At 39.3% G+C, this 23,105-nt stretch overlaps 1 protein-coding gene across 1 annotated transcript; it reads right to left on the bottom strand.

Moving 5' to 3' along the window:
* Positions 1 to 473: 473 nt before the first annotated feature.
* On the bottom strand, positions 474 to 4,517 carry CRIPTO (cripto, EGF-CFC family member). The gene is made up of 5 exons (XM_088157010.1): positions 4,106 to 4,517; positions 3,626 to 3,808; positions 2,616 to 2,730; positions 2,399 to 2,508; positions 474 to 693 (listed from the first exon to the last, which is right to left on the bottom strand). Exons 1-5 carry the CDS (start codon positions 4,515 to 4,517, stop codon positions 581 to 583), a joined length of 933 nt encoding a protein of 310 aa, XP_088013136.1. The 3' UTR covers positions 474 to 580.
* Between the last annotated feature and the right edge of the window lie 18,588 nt (positions 4,518 to 23,105).

Here is a 23,105-nt window from a genome sequence, read left to right as displayed (position 1 = left end):
AAATAAGAATAAAACCTGAAAGACTATGTAACTTTTATAGTTCTTTTTATATTAGAGTTTGAGAGATCTCTACTTTTAAACTCCTCCTTATGTTGACAAATTTCCGTTTGGTCACTCTACCCTGCATTTTGCTTAGAAGATAAAATATAATGACAAATGGTAGATAAGAATCTTCAAGTTTAAATAAAGTTAAACATAAGTTTTCAGAAATGAAATCAGTTTTATTTGTTAAAAGAGTTGTACTGTGTACAAAAGAAATTACCATAACTTACAATACTTCAGGCATAGCATATTGAGGGAGTTTTGCTTCCACTGGAAGAGCAGTATTTTGGAAATAAAGAATCGTGAGAATCAGACATTGATAGCAGTATTAATATAATAATATAATAATAAATACTTCACATTCATATAATCTGAATTTATAATAACCCAAGTATTTAAACAGTAGCTAATACATCTTAATCTCTCTCCAACATGCAGGTAGCAGAGTCTTCTGTAGCTCATAGATCAAATGTATGATTCATGGTGAGGGTAATATCTGCCCTGAGTATTTCCCCTTGTCCAATTTCACAACTGCTGGCTACCAGAACTCCAGGAGGATGATGAGCAGGCAAGTGACTGAAAACACTGTTTTCTGTAATCTTAAGCCATTAGAATACAGTCCGATAATTTCCTCTGTTTCCGATTTCTGATCTTAAAAAAAAAAAAAAAAAAAAATCAAGGAATTAAAATGGTTAATAAGTAAATATGTAAATTTCTTGAAAACACAAGGATTTTCAACATACTTGAAAAGTTCTCTGACATCTCACAGGTACTTAAGTTAAAGATATCAGCTGTTAAAGCCAATCAAAGGGACTATTCTCAGGGGAGAGATGTAAATAGATGTCCCATCAATGATCGTTTGAGGAGCAACTGATAGCACTTATCAGCTCTTGCAGGCATTAATCTCAGAATAATCAAAAGTAAATACCAAGCAAAAGCAAGAGGAAGAACTTCACAAGAGGTAAGCACTCTAGCCTGAATGTCGGCTTTTAACCCTTCCTTTAACAAGGGGCTTCGCTTTTAGGATAAGCAGAGAAGCCATACCCTCATGTATGTGAAAGCCACGGAGTTCCTGCTCAGGGGACTCTCCACTGAGACCTTTACTGTCTTTTATAAGCTGAGCTCAAGAGTAGTAAGCAGTAGACTGCTTTTACAGAGGATGGGGAGGCTCATTATGTCTTTTGTTCCTTAATTAGGAAAAATAGGGCTGATTCAAAGGTGAACAGGTAAAGAGTTTAATGAGCAAGCTGTGTGCCACATTTAATAGAAATACAGAATACAGAAAACTTCAAGGAAAAGGTGATTCTAGTGGATTTTTTTTTTTTGTCTAGGGCTACAAAGGTAGGAATGTCACCTTTCTAATGTTTTGATTTACATCTGAGTTGGTGTTACAACTCAGAAGTCACAGCTTCAAGGCATTGCTACTCAGGTAGGAATCTGGTCAGGAAACAAGAGACTGCTTGGGGTGCAAATGAATCTTGAAACCCTTTAGGTCTGTTGTTTTCTTACCCTGCTAAGTAGTGACTTTGGCACAACTGAAGGAAAGCACAAGATGAGATTGAGATATTATGGGTGGAAAGGGCAAGGATATTTTACCCTGATTTTGCCACTTAAGAGAAAACATCATTAAATCCTTATCAGAGCTCTCAAGAGTATTGAGAACAGTCTGGATCAGTCAGCTCTCCATGGAAAACAGTGTTAGTATAGCAATTCTTTAAATGCTAGTTAATACACTGTTTCCAAAAATATTCAACCATTTATTTAGGGAATTTCACAGGCTGATATAAGAAAGTGTGTTCAGTCTTAAAACTCATACACGAATATTCTGAAGATTGAGATACAGATTTAAAAAAAAAGATTCAGATTACTTTTGTATCATTTATGTATGATGATTGATGATTCTGTGTGTTAAGAAGACACAACTTTTTTCTCTAGTATAATACCAGTTTCTACTTCTACCACATCAGTATACACTGCTGTTTTTTCTCTTTATCTAAGAAACATGTTTGTGTGCTTGGATTTAGTTTAGTTGTAGAAATTGTTCTGGTTAAGTGGGAAGTAACAGATGTAGAGATTTTGCAGAACAAAGAAGTATTTAACCTCTGTAATCTTCAACTAGAATGGTGGGAAGTTTCCTACTGTATGGAATCATGAACATCTGAAAGTGTCTTCTGTGATGTACTGTACAGTCAAGATCAGTGTTTGTTACTATCTCACTAATGCATTCTCTGAAGCAAAGCAACCCACTGCAGAAGTCCAACTAGTGCCCATAGTGCCACTCTGAGTACCCCACCACTGCAGAAGCCAATTCTGTCACCCACGGGATAAAAATGTTTGATTTAATGCCATTTCTTACCACAGCTTCCGCGCCTTACTTCTGAGAGACAGTGCAGCGTCCCATAGCCGCACCGACAAAGCCAGCAGTCCTTCAGCACCCAGATGCCGTGGGGAATGCTGCCACAGTAGCTGTCAACAAGGGAGAGAGACATTCGGTACATCCCTGAGCCCACCACAGAAAATAACCACCCTGAGCACCACACTCCATTTCCTCGGGTTTTGGTCTGTTTTTTTACCCTTTCCGCTCATCATATTCACAGTATCTGCCACTGAAGTGCTTTTGGCAGGCACAAAAGGTCCCCAGGATACAAGTCCCTCCATTCTGGCAGCAGCGTCTGTTCAGTTTTTTACCTGCAAGAAAATATTACAGAGGTTAACGAGCATCTCAGGGGCTCTGAACCTCACCTTTTCCTCACTTGCTTCTCAGGTCTCTCCAGTTCCCAAAGTCTCTTAAGGATATCTAGTTTTATTGTCTTTAGAGACAATAAAATTATATGCCTGTTAGGAGTGTTTGTTCAGCTAAACCCAGTTTGTTTAGTTAAGGATTAGAAACAAGCTACTAGGGATTACAGGATGTTGAAGAAGCAATGCTTGGCAAATTCTGTGGCAGCATGTGTTCGAGTGAAATATTTCACTTTGACAGATGCGTGTTTCAATTGCACTAAGAAACAGGACATTTTTACTGGGAAGCAATGCTTATTTCTGAGTAAAGAGGTTTTGTTACTGGGAAGTTACTTTGTCTTGAGGCGGGGACAATGCTCCCTTAAACTTTTCTCAGAGTCCTGGGACTGAGCGCCAATCTAAAACTTATATATACATATATATATATATATATAGGAGGAAACAGTATACTTTTTCATTTCCCCCTGTTAGTACCGTTGCTTTCAGGCAGATCAAGCAGTTTTTATAAAATTGACATTTTTTTATGGCCACGAAATACTGTGAATTTTAAAGAATGAACAGAATGTTACAAAATTTCACAGATGTTCTTGTAAACACAAAGGGCCAAACACTTCTTCATTCTTAGTATCCTTGTTTTTCCTTAATACATTTTGCAACTGAGAGATCTTCAGTTCTACCTTAAATTTTTATCACCATTTACTAAGTAAATAGGCTAAGGGTATAATTTAAATGGGTGGCCACAGAAAACCAACAGGCTGGAATCTTTCAGGACAGTAGATAAAGCATTATTATATTATATTTTTTAAAGTAATTTTATGTCATTGTTTACCAAAAAAATACCTACTCTCTGTAATTCCAGTGAAAGGGACGAATGACTTGGAACTCTGCTGCTTTCTACTTTCATAACTCTGATTCATGTCACTGAGCACATTTATAGAAGAGGTCCCGTCGTTCTTGGGCTGCTGCTTCTGTACCGTGGCATTGAGACTTCTCATTGAGACTTCTCTACGTTCTTCTCTTTCAGGACCTTGACAAGAAGCGCAAATATGTAAGGGAAGAGTAGTTTGTAATGAAGAAAAGCACACCGTAAATGTGTAAGAAAAACACGGCGAGGCGGGCAGAAACATGAAGTTTCCCTTACCTTTTTCTAAATGAACAGCCTGCCAGACCAGAGTCACAGTGAAAAGAACTCTGGAAAAAAAATTAAAAAAAAAGACAGAGAGAAAAAAAATCAAACCAGAAATAAATTTGTGCTAATGAGACACAAACACTAAAACGAATGGTGAGTATGTGAGAAGGTCCCCGGCATCTCAAGCAAACTTACCTAACACGGTTTCCCCAGCACATTTTCCTGCAGCCTGAAATAGCGGTGAGGTGCTGCGGGAGAGGCTGAGCGGGAGGCAAAGTGCGGAGCGCTCCGCTCCAGGCCGCGGCCTGCGGCAGCCCTCACACGGCGGGCACGGACGGCACGGAACGGCGGGACTGGGGCAGCGCTGCCCTCGCTGCCGGGACGACTGCTGGGCTCGGTCGCCACCCGCACCGCTGGCTGAGCCCTCTCCGGGCGCCAGGAGCCTCCCAGGGCACTCCCTGGCCAGCCCCCATTTACATGCACTGCCGAAGGGTGGAGCAAGGTGAGGGCACCTACGGCTGGGGGGAGGCTTCAGGGCACAACAAAAAGCCCAGGGCGGGAAGAGCTCAGGTCCTGTGTGCTTCTCAAGACAGAAGGCTTTGTCCATACATAGGAAACACAAACAAAAAAGCGTCCTACAGAACAGCTCTAAGTGTGTCATAAGCTGAAGCAGGTATATATAATGAAGGTTAAAAAGCCTCAGCTTTACCTACGTGTCTTTCACTGCCAGGGTTTTCCACCAGGAATCTGCTTTATGAGATTGTACTGCTTTGCAGCAGAGATCCTTGGAACCTGCTTTAGAGATTTCTACCAAAAACACTGGAAAAAGCAGTATAAGGTCCTTGAGAGAGGGTTGTTGTCTCACCAGTACTGTTAATAGCCTTTTGAGACATTTTCTGAATATTTTTACTGTTAGTAAAGTTAGGCCCATTAGTGGGTATTCCTAGTCTGAATTTATGCAGTATCAGCAGATATCTAGATATTATTTACTGTGTGTACTGAAACGGGCTAGGACCACTCACATGGCTTTGCTATGGCTCAGTATCATAAGCAAAAAGACCTGCAGCTGGGCAGTGGTGAAAAAGCAGCTCTGGGCAGGCTTTTCCCATCACATTCCCACATTTTGTACCACTGAGCATACATGGCTTTTACTTAAATTGTGGCAGGAAACTGCAGCAATACAACTTGTGTTGTTTTGGAGGGGCATGTAGAAGAGGGATGTTTTCACTGTGTCACTGCAAACCAAGCTAGTACAAGTTTCACCTTGGCTAGACACAAGACCACATCAGAAGTATGGGCCAGACCCTCACTGAAGAAATGGCTGCACCGACTAAAGACATTATCATCCCTTGTTTGTAAGTCCCTGTGGCTGTCACTTGTCAGATTTGCCCCATCTGAACTAATGGTTTGGAAGCTGTGATAACTTCTCATCCAATTTGGTACAAAGGCTGGCTTAATTTACAAAGACAGCTGTCCTAATTAAAGTTAACTCTCTTGGCACTAAAGCAGATAGAGAGTGTTTTGAAGACATGTTCTCCTACATGACTGTACACAGCATGGGTAACAAGCAAGAGAAGTTGGAAATTATTGTGAAATTAGAAAACTATAGCATAGTTGCTATCACGGAAACCCTGGGAAAAGCCATACAACTGGAGCACTGCAATCAAGAGCTACAAGCTATTCAGGAGCTTTTTGTGTCCAGATTGGACACATCTGGATCTGATGGATGGACAGTGCAATGAATAAGGAATTGGCTGGCTGGCTGGATGCAGCCAGAGAGTTGTGGTCAGTGCCTCTGTGTTGAGATGGAGGCTGGTGATGATTGATGTCCCTCGGGCTCTGTTTTGGGACAGGCTCTGCAATGTCTGCCTCAATGACACAGACAGTGGGATCAAGTTGGCAAGTTTCCAAATGACATAAATCTGAGCAGTGCAGTTGACACAACAGAAGGAAGGGATGCTATCCAAGGGGACCTGGACAAGCTTGAGAATTGGGCCCATATAACCTTATAAAGAACCTTATAAAGTCCAAATGCAAGATGCTGCGTCTGGGCTGCGGCACTCCCCAAACATGAGCACAAACGGGGAGAAGAACTTACTGAGACCCTCCTTGTAGAGTTGGAGATTCTAGAATATAAAAGCTGGACATGATCCAACATTGTGTGCTTGCATATCAGAAAACCAAGCATGTCCTAGGCTGCATCAAATGTATGTACAACAGACTAAGGGAGGGGATTCTGCCCCTCTGCTCCACTTTTCTGAGACCCCACCTGGAACACTGCATCCAGCTCTGAGGGTCCCCAGGGATCTGGACCTCTTAGAGCAGGTCCAGAGGAAGCCATAAGGTGTTCTGAGGGATAGAGCCTCCCTCCTATGAAGAGAGGCAGAGAGATTTGGGGCAGTTCCACCTGGAGAAGTCTCTGGGAAGACCTCATTATGATCTTCCAGTACCTTAAGGGAACTTGTAAAAAGGAGGGTGAGGACCTTTTTATGTGGTGAGATAGTGACAGGACAGAAGACAATGGTTTTAAACTGAAAAAGGGCAGGTTTAGATTAGCTGTTAGGAAGATATTCTTTGATATTCTTTACTGTGAGGGTGTGAAGGCACTGGTACAGATTTCCCAGAGAAGTTGTGGATTACCTATCCCTGGTGGTGCTGGATGAGGCCCTTAGCAACCTGGTCTAGTGGAAAGTGTCCCTGACTGTGTGAGGGGGGTTAGAACTCAACAATCTTTGTGGTCCCTTCCAGCTCCAGCACATTCTGTGATTCTATGTTGACATGATCTTTCATGTCTCCTGTGGATACACTGGTCTTCAACAAGAGGACAGAAGAGCATTGCTGAAGATTTAAAATGGCTGTTTCTGCAGGGAATGCTTGCAGGGAGTGCTCTGCAGGGCTACACCAGTCTCAGGGGTAAACCATTCCCAGTGCTCCAATTATTCTAAGTTCAACCATTTTCTTTTAGATACAGTCTAACCCTTTAGCTTCATGGCATCTTGTTTGCTACTAACTTAAACAGATTTAGAGGAAGCTATATTCTTGTTCCAGACTTGTATTGAAGTACCATGGCTTTTAGAATTGAGTCTGTGACATACATTTGTGTGCAATTCAGCTGAATCAGCAACTTTTATCTTAACATTTGTGGGTAAGATGTTTCACAGAAAGTGTGATAAAAATCACATGTTAATTCAAGAAAGGATTTTGGTTTTCCTATCTTAAAGAGCAGCAGCTTTGAAGAGATTACTCTCACTGTTATGCTGTCTGCCTCTACCTGCTGTGATTGAGAAAGGCTTTTAAACTAAACATGTTAAAGTTTAGGTGCTTGCTTAAAACCTATCATATTTTAAAGTACTGTCATAACAACGGATACTGTTCTGAATTAGGACTGTAAAATCTTTCACACAAATAAAAGAGATGTAATTTCTGTATGTATTCAGAAAACATGCATGTATTATCCACTCTTGAAAATATTTGCTTTTGGAAAATACTTACAATTTGAATAACTCTTGTTTTCATTTGAGTTCTCTAACTGTATAACGGGACTGGTATTTTGACTTTAAAAAGAAGAGCTATTCTAGTGTTTCTTTGCTTGTACATTAAGAAAAAAAAATTAATTTTCAGTTAGGTCTAACTGGTAGTATCATTTTAAGTTACAATACTTGAATGCTTAAATGGTGTAATTTACTATTTAGCTTCTCATTTCCCCTTTCCATAGATGGAAGGCAGAGAAAATATAAACAGAGATAAGTAAACACAGGAATATAATATAGTGGGGGTTTTTTTATATTAAAATGCGGTGTCAATGCATTTTGTGTCTTGTTTCCAATGTCTCTTGGAGAGTTTTTTGGGTACCTAATTCCCAACCCTATACTGGAGGTAACATGCAAAATACAGCTGCTGAGGAAGAAATACAGATTAATTTTCACACCCTGTGCCATTTGCTTAAGATCAGATGTAATTTCTGTAACTAAAAGAGCTAACAACCTGAGAGAACTGTAGAGCAGTCAGTAGTAAACATTTCTTGCTTTTGGTACCCTGTTTCTTCCTTCTCCCCATGGCCTCACCATCAAGGCAGGCATTGGAATGGGGACAGAGAAAACCTCTCGGATGCTGCTGTGCCTGACTGCACCAGCGGTGAGATTGGTGTGACACTGCAGAAAAGTGCTGCTGTTTGTTGTTGACAGAATCTGCCAGAGAGTGATTGCTTCTGCCCAGGGATTTGTGGGGAGCGGCAGTAAGGGTAGACACACTCCTTTTATCAGCTTTGAGTGAGATAAGAGTGGAGCCAACCAAAGCACTGGTTCTGAGCATTTCAATCAAGCCCTGCATACACAGGAGATGGCTAACCAATCATCAGGGGTGTTCAGCACAGCAAATTCTGACAACAGATCAGGTAGCCTGTATGGGTAAGTGGGCTAGGAAAATGTGGTTCTACTTTATTGGTGCACAAAACTCCTCTTGTGCTCGTACTTGGAACTGTGGGTCTGCATCTTGGAACTGCATCTTCTGGCACTGTCCCAAAATGCAAGTGAACCACTACACTGAGACCTGAAGTGCAGATAATACATGCTGGGTTTTGGTGTATTAGTATTTCATGCCAACTGTATTGCTCTGTAGACACTCTGTATTTCTGAAAACTTGAGGATAAACAGATGTCTAAAGACTGGAGGTAGCATTGGAACAATCAGAAGCAAGGATAAATAAAATGTGAGTGTCTCTGCTTTCCTCGGAGCCCTTTGAAAACCTGCTCAGGGTGTGCTCAACTCTGGCCAGTGCTGACTAGAAATCTTTGGATTCCAAAATTCCAGCTTTGGGTTAGGCCTAGATTTCCAATCACATTGGGCAATGTTAAATCAGCTGTGCAGAATATTATGGAAAATAATGAAAATCAATTAGCCTCCATGAACATTTATTGAAATCTTGGAATTATAGACTTCTGTGAACCTAAACTCTCAGTCAGGGTGATTTACAGTTCTCTGAGGAAAGGACAGACCCTGGGCAATCTAGACAGGGATGTCTCAGAGTGTGTTTTACTCATTAAATGTTGAGAATAGTGGATAGAAAGACTTAACACTAGCCAACCTGAGAATTATTTATTTTTTATGGTCTTTGGCTTGCTGCTAAGGCTTTTGACATCTACCCAAGTGCTTTTTCTTTCTAAAGGCTATGTAAAACTTCAAGACAGTTGAACTGAATGATGTTTTCAGTATCAGAGAACTTTCTCAACAGAAGTTGGCAAGCTCTTACTAATGTCAGGAATTTCCTACAGGATCATGTAGAGGTTGCTGATGTTGCCTCTGCATTTCTGTGTATGCATGCACAGTGTGAACAAACAGTATAAATTACCCAAACTGCTCTTTTCGCTCCATGTTAAGAATAGCTTACACTGGCTTAGTTGGAATTGGCCACTAATTGACTTGAGAAAGTAATATGCAGGAAAGTTAGATAATCCATATTGTGACTGGCACCACTTAACTAGTGCCACAGTTCCATGATGAACTTAAGCAGGATAAATGTCTGCTGCTGCTAAAAGGGGGAGTCCCACTTTGTCTTACACCATGTGTTGTTTGTACTGCCTCTCTCATGCCATCACTGCTGTTTGTGCAGCCATGAATGAGCTGAAATAGGGAGTTTATCTGAATGAAAACTCGGCTTTGGAAACAAAAAAATAGTTTCTGCTGGATTTGTTCCCTGATGTGATTTGCCAGATGAACACTAGGACTGGCAGACACAGAAGGCAGGGAGAAGCAGCTGTGGCTGTGTGACAAGCAGCCCCTTTCTGTAGCCGAGCTAATTTATAACAGATTAAATTGACTACAGAATGTGCAAATAGATTCCTATATTTAAATTGTTCTTCCCTTCCCTTGGAAATAAACCATAGGTAATGTATGTATCCACTGATAAAATGCGGCCTTCAGTGCTCTCATCTTGCTAGCATTATATACAGAGGAGTAGAACAGTCATCCCACATCTTTCTGACAACATGTGGATGAAGTTTAGTACAAATGAGATGGGAGCAATATTGCCAAATCAAAGGTAACATCTACAGCTCTCCCTTGGAAAGGGAACCGTGTGCAGATATCATACAAAGAGGTAATGCACTGTTACAGACCTACACAAATTTATAGAGTCTAATGGTTAGTCATTAACAAAATGCAATATGATTTTGTAAAGATTTTGTAATGAAAATGAATGTAGTTCATGTCTTTTGTGTAGAAAAAAAAAATAAAAAAGAAAATTTGCCAGTACACATGGGAAGTGATTAAGAAGATCCCATTTCTCCTCCTCTGTGGGAAATGTTCTTTGACAAATAAATCAACACCAACACCAAGATACTGGAAGACAGAGACTTTTTCGTTTCTTCTTCTTTTTCAAGTAAAAGTTTTAGTATTTTATTGAAGAAAAACTAAGTACTGAGGGAAAAGAAATTTTGCACAATTGTTTATTTTGAAGTTAGATAAGATGATGCTTTTAACCACCACAGGCTCTGCAGAGAGACAGAAATTTTTTTTGTTGAATTAGTAGTGTTGTGCTCTACTTTCTGGCTGAGTACACTTCTCTTCCATGTGCTAGCTGGTGTGTATCTCTGTCTTATTAACCATTCAGGAAATTGTCTCAACATTTCAGTTTGAGAGCTCTTTCTGTCTGCATAGAACTTAAAAGTCTTGCGGTGTCCTGTTATGGGGCCATACAGTGGGCATACAGTATTAGTGCAATCATGCACTTAAGCTATATTTCTCTTGCAAAATTACCTGAAAATCTATCTTTACCATGGACAAAATACAATTGCATGAGTTCCAGGGCATATTTGACCTGGCTCTGTAGTCTTGTTTAGTGCTGTCAGCTGAAACTAGAGTGAAATTTTTACCCAGTGAAGTGATTCACCCTAGCAGTAAAGACAGAAACAATTTGAGGGTTGAATATCTGTCAGCTGTTTTCCACTGTTTTCAATTGAAAGTATTTCAGTGTGCCTTGGCCTGCTGTTAACAGTGCAGCAGTAGGATATGACCCCAGAAAGCTTTCTGGGCTTGTGCAGCAAGACACGAACTTTGAATTTCGTAGCAGCCTTGAAGGAATCCCTGAGGAAGTGGCAATCCCACAGCCTAATTCAGGGATGGTAATGCATATCCCAGGCAGCCATGAATGGAAATCCCTGCATAGATCTTGCATTTGATCTCTAAGCTAGCCAAATATGCTGGCATTTCTTTAAGATGAAGCAATGTTAGACAGCTAATTCCCGAGTCAAGCATACACTGAGATTTGCATTGATTGGCGTGTTAGTGGCATTTGACCTCTTATGGAGATGAATTAATTTGTTTACCTGGAATAAACCTATCTTTTCTTTTTTCTTGGTCGTGTGTTTGTTTTTTTTTTTGTTTGGCTTTGGTTTTGGTTTTTTGTTTGCTTTGTTTTTGTTTTTGTTTTTTTTTTTTTTTTTTTTACTGAGCTAGTTTTCTGGCTTATGAATTGAAGCATCTCAGCAAGAGGTCCAATGGGGAAAGGGGAAGTGAGGGAATTTGTGGCTGAGAACTAGACATTGAAGGAAGGAGGTGGGCAGGATACCTTTCCAGGTGTTATGAGGTATCAGATTATCCTAAAAGATCTTCTATGCCCTGCTTCATCCTTCTTTTCCTCCTTTACTTGAATTCAAATCCAAAGTAGAAAACTGCTTGTATGCATACATATACAAAGCCACCTTGCACAAATGGGTATTGGTGATGTCGTATGTGTAAGGAACGGGTGTGACACTTCTTGGAGATAGCCTTCCAGACACCAGGGCTAGCAGGCAAAAATGAAAGATTCAGCAGTTATTTTAATCTGTGGTAATAGCACCTGAATGTTAGTGTCAATTTAAATAGAAACAAAACACTATATCATAATTTGTAGTGCTTTCAGCAGGCCAGCCCTTCCTTTGGTCTCCAGTTTATTGCTACACTTGAGGGATCCTGTCCTTTGTGCCAGCCCGGGGTTCCAGCTTGGCCTTGGCCCAGCAATCCAAAATGTGCTCTGTGTGACACTGTTTGCAGATGGCTTGTGCTCGAAGTGAGAGGTGTGTGTTGAAACTGAACTTCTGCCACTACAATGGCTTCATTTCTGCTCCATGCCAGCTGGGGAACTGCAGGAATTGAACTGGACCTGTGGAGGTCAACATCTCTAAAAACCTTTCATATACAGCAGAAGTACATATGTTAGATGCTTGGGAAAAGCTGCAGACCCAAATTTTAATATCTTCATCCAAGCATTCAGAACAGATTGCTGTCTCAAAGTGCAATTTCTAAAGTTTCTAGGCTGTGTGTCTTAGGCACAGTCTGTGAACTGCTTCTGAGAACAAAAAAATCCTATGATAAAAAACAAGCTATAAACCCCCTGAGTGAAATCTGGAATATAAGGGTTATTTTAAGGAATTAGATTGCACAGAAAGAAAGGAGCTTTCTCTCTTTCAGCAGTAGTTGACTCCAGCATGCCGAAAGGCTCTATGCTGGCAGTGGGATCAGCTCAAAGCTGAGATTTGCTCAGATACAGTCATGCTCCTAAGTACACATCTCAACATACTGTTGACTTGAGGATTGGCCTTCTGGCATCACTTTTCCCTTCTGGCTTGGGAAGAGTAATCACAGATTTAACGAAAAGTGAATGGTATCCTTCCAAAATCTGTTACTAAATGAAAATAGTAAAACTTCTGTTTTTCAAGCTATATAGTGGGAGGAAACAACAATGAGTAACATAACTAATTATGATAAACTATGCCTGATGGCATTTATTGGTTGAGAATGGATAGATGGACTGTGAAAACCCAATTTTCTAGGTACTCTTCAGGTTAGGAACATAACATTGGCATTGTAGGCAGTCATTCTACCACAGAAGCCAGTGGTTTTGGCCTGAACATTGTTAATGATTCCCTGAAGACTGTAGGGTAGACTGTAGGGTGAGTCACCTAACACTGGTATATTTTGAGCAGTAATGTTAATGATGGAATTGCTATAACATTAAACATTCTGAGGAGGTATTTCTTTAACCCAGGAATGGTAAATTAAGAGAAGTTTTTCCTGGAACACAATTGTTCTTGATAATGAGGACTATAAAGGGCACAAGACGGGATGCTTGCTGCAGTTTCACACTGTGACATACACGTGTATATTAGTGTAAATTTTTTCCCTCAGAAAAGATGATTTTTATGAGCTCTCTGACTTACTTCACCTCTCATAAATCCTGTCTCAGCTGTGCTGCCAGATCAATATGGTCATAATTCACAGCAGAGTAAAGATTAAAATTTCAAATTACTTAATTTAAATTTGGTCCTTTTAGAGATTGCACATAGAGGGTAGCATCACAAAAAAATTGAATCTACATGACTGTATTCAAAGGCAATCTTCATCCATGTGCTCAGCTTGTTTGAATATGGCACACCTGAATGACTGAAGAAGAAAACAGAACTACTGGAAATATGGTGATTTTTCATTACTGTTTACCTTAACCACCTTTAGGGTTAAAAATAAAAAAGGGGCAGTTTAATGGATTACCACAGTGTCCTGAATCTCCAAGAGACACAGAGTCCTGAAATGAGAGCTCAGTGTGTGTGCATTTTGATAATGTCGTTTTGTGTGTCTAAAAATGAAAAAGAAATAGCTGGGGAATTCTAGTGAGCAATAAACTTTATCTCAGGCAATGACAGCAAGAAAATATCTGCAAATTTGGGATGACTTTACAGTTTGAGTTGAGTATGTGTTTAACATTTATGGTGAAAGTTGGCCTGGTTTAATTCATTTCCACTGGTGCATAGTGGTTGCTCTGGGAACAGATATAAATTTCCTTTTTAAGTGAAAAGCTACAATTTTCTCTGTTAAATCTTCCTGAGTTTACAGGGACACAGGAAGATTTCCAGGAGGCTGTGGCAGTTTATCATTTAGAAAACTGCTCTTCATTTCTACACATAAAAATTGACAAGACAAAAATGCTTGCTTTTCTTAGTAAATTGTGCTGATGTTTATCTAGTGATATAAAATTTCCTCCTTGGTCCTTTCTCTGGTTATGTGTGTATTTATAATAGATTAAATCTATTAAATGGAACAGATTCTGCTCAAAAGAATAAAGCCACCAACATTTGTGGGAGAGAAACACAATCCCTGATACAGGTGAAGGAATCATATCATCATGATACACCCTCTAATATAAGAAAGTGTTGTATTAGCTGGAGCTGATCTCACTGATGCACCCCTGCTCACCAATCCCACAGTGATAAATACGGACTTGCATGCATGTGTCTTATGTGCTGCTGTCAAAAATTATGGCTGCCTCCTATAAACTACTGCAAAACATCTGGCAAGAGAACTAGCAAATTAAATGCAGAGCTACATTAGTGAATGTATAGTCTAGCACTGCTTTCTGGGTCATTTTAGCATCCACATAATGATCTGATCCAATGCCCATATATGCATGCCTGACCTCGAGTGATTGCATCATGATAATTTTTATGCATCTTGTATTCACTGTAATTTTATTCTGAGAGAGCTCTCTCCAGTTTGCCTTTTGTTTTCCCTAAAAATACCACAGCTGAGTACATAGATGTCTGCTGAGGTGAAGCCACATGGCCATGTTAACTATTTAGGCACTGGCTGGAATTTTTCAGGGCTGTGTTTGAATCACAAAGATAGGCCATTCCTCTTTTTTTCCTTGGATTGGAGGCTAGTGTGTGTCTTCCTGCACACACTAAGGATCAAAGTGAGTTGTTTGCTTTTCTTAACCCCTTCCTACACTGACTGTAGTTGGCAGATTGGTCAGTATTTATAGCAGTGGCTGAAGGTTCGTTGGGATGTCCCGAGGCAAATCTCTCACCAGCCACTATAGTTTGCATTTTATGTTTCTGTTGGGCATTACCACTCCTCAGTTTGGCTGCTGTAAGCCAGGGCCTTGTTGTTATCTAGGACTCTGTTGGAATAGATGCAGCCAACTGCTGACAAGTAAGAAAGTCTCAGTTCTATAAAGCTTATAGATCACTAGGTTCTCAGAGCAACACTTAGCCTCGTGGTTTTTTAAGTTAACAAGGGAGAATAGGGGAAATAGCTACTTTTCAAAACAATGGTCCACCTGCTGATCCCACTTCTTGATCTTCAGTCTGGTTATTTTTCTTTCTCTTGGACTGAATTCTCTCCACCCCAAACTTGTCCCAGAGTTAACATTTTAGTGTAGTGGTGTGTATCCCTCACAGGCTTGTGCATGGGAATGCAGATGTTGGTGAGCGTCTCTCCTTGCTGTCCAAGAAGGGATCAGCAGAAGGTCTCAGAAGTGTACAGTTACCCTGTACAGAGTCAGTCCAGCTCTTCATTAGTGACTGAGAGTTTTGCAGCATTAGGAGCTTTGGGGAAGCATCTATAACCTTCTGCAGATCAAAGGACCAGAACAGTATCTCATTTTGTACAAAACAGCTCTTTCAATGAGCCATGCCACTTCTGTTCCCTTCTACCAACTCTGTCACATTCATGCTAACAGGACACTTTTTTATATATTTACACTAACAAGACAGAATGCCAAGCAACCTCAAAAAGTAATTTGGGAGATTTGGTTTACAGGATTCCCCTTTACAGACTTTGAATACTACCTTCTCCTACAGCTGTGAAAAAACTCCCTGTGCATAAGCTGCCATCTCAGGAGGTCTCAGTCTAGCAACTCCTAATACGGGGTGGCAATATTAGACAGAAAACGTTGTCTAATGGAGAAATCATTCTTAAAAAAAAAAAAAGAAGAGAAATCACAGGGACTACTGGATTAATTTAGTGATGCATAGAAAGAAAAGGGCAAATATAATATATATTCCAAGGTGACAAAACCTGTAGTCTGTATACTATGCTACTACGTACACTAGATGTAGTTATTTTTTCTGTTTTAGGCGGGTGATGCTTGATGCTTAGACCGCGAAAGGCAGTGCCAGTGGGTGTGGCATTAATGCTACAGGCTTGCTTTTGCCATGGGATTCCACTATGCTTCAATGCAGTTCTGAGAAGCTAGGTTTGCTGGGGCGATGTTATCATGGAACAGGAAGGATTGAATGTGAGTTTTAAGTTGCCTGTGTGTGATCAGCTTGAGCAAGAAAAGACTTCAGGCCAGAGATCTGTGAAACTGTGAACAAGAACTTCTTGGTTTCTACTCAACTTTGTGTCTTGTAGACAGCGATTTGTCTGTCTGAATTTTTTATCGAAAAGAGGGAGGTAGAGTGACAAAAGATTTTGCAACAGTTGATTTTCCAGTCTGATTGCTTTCTCCCATCTGGTTTACAACACAGCTTCCCAAACACTTGAGTAGCCTGAGAGGAAAGCGAAGCATGCTCTGGAGACTGGAGGAAGGAGGAGAGAAAATGGGAATATTGATAGTTGTTCTTGCTCCTGAAAGGGAAAATGAATCTCTAGTAGGAAGTAAAAGACCGAAAAATCACAACCAAATTGAAAACAGTCCACTGCCAAAAATTCAAATAAAGGGTTGGTTTTGGTCTTTTAAAAACAGGGTCTTATTGTCAATAGAGCTTATTCTGTGTAAAGTTTTTATTCTGTCAGAAGTTATGTCCATTCCCAAGTGTCCATTTTCAAAAAGAAGACTCATCTTAGGAGGGAAAGATAAAAAATAAAAAGCTCTGTGTTTATGACAGGTAGAATTTCTGGGCTCACACAGAGGTACCTTCAGGCAACCATTCCACGAGTCTGACAATAAGCATTCAGTCTGTAACTATGTTTGTTTGGAAATGTGACAAATTGGAGAGGGCCTGCTTTCTAAATGAGATGCTGTGGAAATGTATTGTTTTGACAGAATATTGTTTGGGAAGAAGGAGTCACCTTAAAAAAAAAAGAAATTAACTTGACAGTTGAAGTTCTCTGCTGGGATTTGTGAGACCTAGGTTTGAATTCTTGCTTTTTCTGATTTAGCCTAAGGAATGAAATCAGACTTTCCTAAAATCTAATTTTAGTGACCTATCTAAAAAACTATCAGCTATTTCAAAACCTGTCTCTGCTCATCTGTTTCCTTCTTCCTCTGTCTTTTTTTTTTTTTTTTCAGATTATTTTTTCCATTTTTTTAATAATAGTAAAAAAAGGGAAAGTAAATCCTTAGCTTTATCCTGATGCAAGACAGGAATATGTTTTACATCTCAACATTTGCAGGACAGGGAATCAATTTTCTGCCCAGCTCTGTCTGGAATATAATTATAGCAATTTGAATATCCTTAACTTTAATTCTTTTTATTGATCCTGTTATTGACCTGTGTCTGCTTGTTACTGTGTAAATACTAGCAAAGAAACCAGTAAAAAATAACAGTTACCAGATGGCATAAATTAATTTTTAAAATTTTTCCGAATGCAGAGGTAAATAATGTTTTCTCGGTGAAAGTCTAAATCTTTCCTGTTATCTACAGTGTAATCTTCAATCCCAATTGTAATTGTACCCTTTAAGTTGCAACTATGTTCTAACTCTACTCTCAGATTCACACTGGTGTCTAAAAAAGTCTGCCAAGGCCTAAAGAGTAAGAATTGGGGATATCATAAAGCAAAAAAAGTTTTATGTCCATTTTGAAATGATAATATAGGGGAAAAAGCCAGTAAAGGACACTGCACTGACTGCAATGATTTCCATAGTGAGTGTGGGTTTGTTTTTCAAATATTACAACAGAATTAACTGTTTTGCTGAATGGCTGCAGAAATCAGGGGTGGAAATGAGATAGGATGCCCTCACTTTGACTGTGGGTTTACACATGATACAAGTTCTTGGCTGCATCTGGGCCATTTCTGAGCTTCTTCATTTCAGATATTAGGGCATGTCTGGCATCCAGGGCACACACGCCACAGTCCTTGGATCCTGTCTCAGTATGCTTTGTGCATAATTAAATGGGTTAAGGGTAGATTGTCTTTGTCAAGCAACTTGGCAGATTGCTTCTCCTGCATGGTCAACACTAGAAAAAATTTTCTATGCCTGTGTATGCAGTCATACAGACATTTGTTTGTCAGAAATGCACAGCTTTTTTGCTAGGATACTCAAAGCCAGCTCTTCCCACAAAAGCCAACTGCAACTAAACTATTGGTTTTGAGCAGGATTAATTTTCACTCATTTTATTCTAGAAGAATTACCTCATACAGGCAAAAGACATTAGCTCTTTAATAACTAACAAGTCAACGTGTTTGTTTTCATGCATGCTTTGATGCAAGCAGTGTGTTGCAATTACAAATGAAAGCCAGGTCATATCCCAAGACAAATTTTCAGAAGGCGTGTTCTTTGCTCTGAGCTTTTGTTGATACTGCCAGTACTTTCTTCTGATTCCCACGTGCAGACGTGGGAAGGTGGAGGGAGGCAAACTGTAGTGCAACATAGCAGTTAAAGGGTGTGCAATTCTATCATGTCTGTGAAGATGGCCAGGACTGTGCTCTCTGCATCTGGCCTTGGACTTGTATTAGGCAGCAGTTTTTGGGGAAAGCCAAGAATGATGCCTCAGCTGTGGGTACTGGGACAGTCACAGGCCACAGCTCCAATGCGTGTCTGTAGTCAGTACATGTCAACTCTTAACTCACTGTACCAGGCAGGACATGATAAATTGTAAAAATAATAAAAAAAAGGCTCTGAACTTTTGTGGTTCAGAAATGTGTTTTTTCTGAGACCACGTGACAAAATAAGATAAAATAATAATGAAAACCAACAGAAGCCTTCAGATGAAACTAGGGATTATGTTTTGTTGAAAGTTTATGGGAAAAAGGCTAAAAGTAAAGTCTACAGGCAACGAAATGAAACCTAATCTGTTTGCCTCTCTATGGGACCTCTGGACTAGAGTGTAATCTCTGTTAACATCACATTACTTTCCAAGGATGAAATTTTAAATTAACTCTTGTTAATTATTTTGTTCATTCTGCAACTGCCATTCTTTGCTCCCATCATGAAAGATTTGTGAGTTGTGTGGTTTGGTGTTCTTGCACATATGTTGTCTTAGTTTTGTCACTATGGACAGTAAAAAGAAAGTTATGAAATCCAGATTCAGAACACTTTCGCATTTAGATATTTGGAAAAGAGTGGGAGAAGCAAAGAGGCTTTCTTGAGGTTAGCATTTTTGGTTTTATAGTTTTTTCTTTTTGAAATTGTTGTCTGGACAAACCAAAACATGACAAATATCATGAGGAGAGGGGTAAGTAGAAAATTTTAATATCTTCTTTTGAAATTTGAAAAGGTTAGGTTTGAATAGAGTCATGCAACTTTACTTTTGCAGTGTATAGATTACTTGGATGTGGCCAGGAATATTTTGAGCCTGGTGTGTCCTGCCAAACTTTTTCCATAGAACTTGTCTTTTATAGTACTAATCTTCACACTCAGTTGAAAGGTTGTCTGGTTCTCTACCCATGCACTTCAATACAGGCAATGACTTATAAAGCATTTTTCTCTAAGCAATGGTTTCCCTGAAACAGGGACCACCAAAAACTTCAGAGTTGATTAACAGTCTCTTCTTTTCCTAAATGAGTTCAAATTAAATAGATATAAAATGCTCATTGTCTTGGATATCCTAGCGTATTTTGTGAGGCACAGACAGGGTCACATGAAAATATTACATTATGGAATTGAAAATGTCTCTCTTTTTTTTTCAAGGAGGGCAGTGGACTTCATATTCACTACATAACCAGAACAAGTATCTGTTCAATTACTGTGAAAGAGCCACCATGTGAATATTATTTCAGAGCTTTCAGGACACTGACATCTTGGTGTGGGAAATTACTGCCCAAAATGTAACCACAGAGAACATAAAGTGTATGGGATATGCTGATCAGTCTGTGTAAGAAACGGAAAGTATAGGGAATATAAATTCCCTACATCACATACAGATAAAAGAAAATGGATTTGAGGATGTGCATATCCAGGATGCATCAAAAAGTCCTATGAGCTATAAAGAACTGGAAGAATTAGTCAGTAGTCCTTGTGTGGTGACAAATGTATGTATTTTTATCACAACTGTCTCTATGTAAATCAGAAAGAAATCTGTAAATGGATACAGGCAGCCCAGACCTCTCTCTCTCATTTGAAAATGAGTGCACTTAGCACCAAAGTAAATCAAAAGTATAACTCCCTAGTTTCTCTCTCGTCAAATGAGCTTTTGTGCTGGCACAGCTTCAGTAGCTGCAGTAGAGGATGTCCCTACTGATAACCTCTGACATGGTGCTCACAGCCTTCAGCTTGGGAGTGAGAGAGGAGAATGTGAGTTGCTCTGCCAAGAAACAGATTTGCCATTTCTAGATGAGCAGCTGTTTGTATAAAGATGGATATCAGAATCATAAAATTATTTAAATGCAATCAGCTGAAGAGGTATGATGACTTGATTCCCTAAAGAATGTTGTGCATTTTTGTTAGCTATGCACACCAGTGTACTAGAAAGAGAGGGACAACCTAATTTTGACACTAATCTAAGCAATGTTTGCTTATGAATAATGGCAAAGAAGTCAAGAGCAGGTAGCCTACATTTTGAATTATAGCTCTTTCCCCTTGTTCAATTTTTCACAATCACTATCTAATACCCAGGATAGATTTATCTATAATTTCCTTGTAGATAAATCTTTGTGGAGAGGAGTCTGTTTTCAAATGGAGATGTTAGCAGTTTTTAACTAAAATCTCTCAAGGTCTCAGCTCACTTGACTAGACTCTTTGGTGCCCATGCACCTGATGAAACCTAGTTGGTACACAAATGTTTTTATCCTAAGAATCAAAGTGGATGGAAATATAGAATGAATTATTTTTTTCACTCCCTGAAGATACTAGCTGAGACATACTGACACAACAGTACCAGTAGAAGCAGGTATTTAAGAGTGGAATTTTTTTTTTAAAGAGGGGACTTTGGCCCTCAGTCTGTCCCTATTCAAGCTTTCAAACTTCATTAGAGGCCAGAATGAAATAAAATTCTGCAATAAGACTTTAATATGGCTCTATAGAACACTTTTTAGAAAGTCTAATAACAGATTGGGTATTACTGTAAATCTGGAATGTTCTTTCTGAATTTAATTCTGCCACACACTCTGGGCCTAAAAACAACATAAAATGTATTGCTCTTTAAGTTTGTACAAGTTTTGCTGTTGAGGCAGACAATAGGTGCATCCACCTTCCCCTTCCTCCAGGCCGAAGTTGTGTGAATGACCTTAGGGAAAAAAACCAATGCTGCTTGTACCAGCCTCCATGAGAGGGATGTAGAATCTTCACACTGGGGTTGCCACTGCACGGGGATAATACCTGGTGAATCCTAATTCCTTTATATAGGTAACTACCCAGCAGAGGTCTGCAGTCCTTGAGAAAACCTTGCTACAGAGAAGAAATATATGAGATATCTCAGCAAGATAATTTAACTGACCAAAACTCTTAAAGTATTTTCTTGTTACAATAATTTTGTTGAAAGGTGTGATCACTTTATATAAATCCTTATGTGCTTTTGCACTTATAGTGCAGTTAAGATATCCAAACTATGGAATTGTTCATGAATAATTATGAACACTTTTTTATTGCTGTAACTTAATCTTCTTTAAGTTATTGGTACAGATTTACTCTACCTGATCAGGTAACACATAAATATTAACTATGTAGGTAATATGGCACATCTCTCAAAACAGGAGGATAAATTCTAATGACTTTCATAAGATGGATTCATTTTTTGGAAAGGCTGAACCAATCCATAAAGAGGAATTTAGAGTGATATAACTTTTAAAATCTCGGCACATATAATTTTTTCTCATTCTGAAGCAAAAGGTGTATGGGAGGGGAAGCTTTCTTTCCACTTACAAAATAAATACATTGCCATGAGCTAAAAAGAAAAAAACCCAACATTTTCAGTTCTAAAAAGGTCAAGCAAACAATTCCTGTTAAGTCTTTACACCAGCATAAGCAGCTCAAGATGATCACTCTGTCTTTTCAAAGAGACAATAAACACATGAGATGGATATATTATCTATAGATTGATTTTTGGAAAGTGCCACTCATCAACAAACCCCCCAAAATCAAAAAAGCCCTAAAAATCAGACAAAAAATCCAACCAAATAATAAAAGTAACTGCCCAGTGGAAAGAAAGATAATCTATTATTAAATCAACATACTATTCAGTTACAACGAAAAATTCGAAGTTATGAAACCAGTTGCCAAGATTTTGCAGAGAGTGGGTTAATCTTAAACATATGGGAAAAAAACGACTTTGTCACAAAATATCCTGCGAGCTTGCAGCCTGGCACCAGCTCCTGCTGTGCACAGCAGGAATTTCCCCTGCAAACTAGAGCATATACTCACAAGACACTAAGGAGGATCAGAATTTCTCCTGATCTCCCCTTGACGAATACATATTACCTCTGGCTTTGTCAAGAGGATATAGATCCATCCTGAAGTGGGATTGAAAAAAAAATTTATAAGAAACAAGATAGACATAGATTCAGTATTAATGATGCCACTCCTGAGTTTTGCTACCAAAAAAATTCACCCAAGTAATTTAAGACAATCAAACATTCAAAGTAAAATCCGTCCTTCCTTCCTTCCTTGTGTAAAAGTTCTGCTGATACATTTCTGTAGAAATGTTGAAAAAATCTACCATAGGTGTAATCTATAATATTTTTCCCCCCCCTTGAGAATCAGCAAAATCCATACTTGTATTTTCAGCTACCTCAGAGGGAGATAAAGCAATAGAGAATCCATGTCATGGCTAGAGTTGCAGTGAAAAAGTTGATAGATACTGCTAAAGGTAATTTTTTCAGGCAGCAAAACTCCCAGGTCAGAATGAGAAATGTATGAAAGAGTTTCTGCAGTGAGACCTGTGCTGTCAAAATCCCCGTAAGATCAGCTTTGTATTTGTATTGTCTTTGCAGTCACTTGTTTATGCTCACAGTGGTGGTGGTGCTGTATTTCTTGCTGGTTCTAGATGTTTGTTTATATTATGTGTCTCTGTGATACTTTTTGGAGAAGCACGAAAAGAATGGTTCGGGTTTGGCCAGAACTTTGGCTTTAAACCTCTTTTGCACTGTTTTGTACTGTTCTTGTACTGCTTTGTACCCTCACAAAGGGATAGATTCGGTGGGAATTGTTTGTGCTCCTCCAGGTTTTCCTCTAGTTTATCACAATGTAGTGAAGACACTTATGAGGTTGTAGTCAGAATCTCCTGCTAAAGCACCCAGTTCTGAAAGAAATCACCAAAGAAAGGCTTACCTTGTCAGAGGCAGCTTCT

Source organism: Sturnus vulgaris, chromosome Z (assembly GCF_052056855.1).
Source record: "Sturnus vulgaris isolate bStuVul1 chromosome Z, bStuVul1.hap1, whole genome shotgun sequence".
Taxonomy (NCBI): domain Eukaryota; kingdom Metazoa; phylum Chordata; class Aves; order Passeriformes; family Sturnidae; genus Sturnus; species Sturnus vulgaris.
This window is presented reverse-complemented; position numbering and strand designations above follow the sequence as displayed.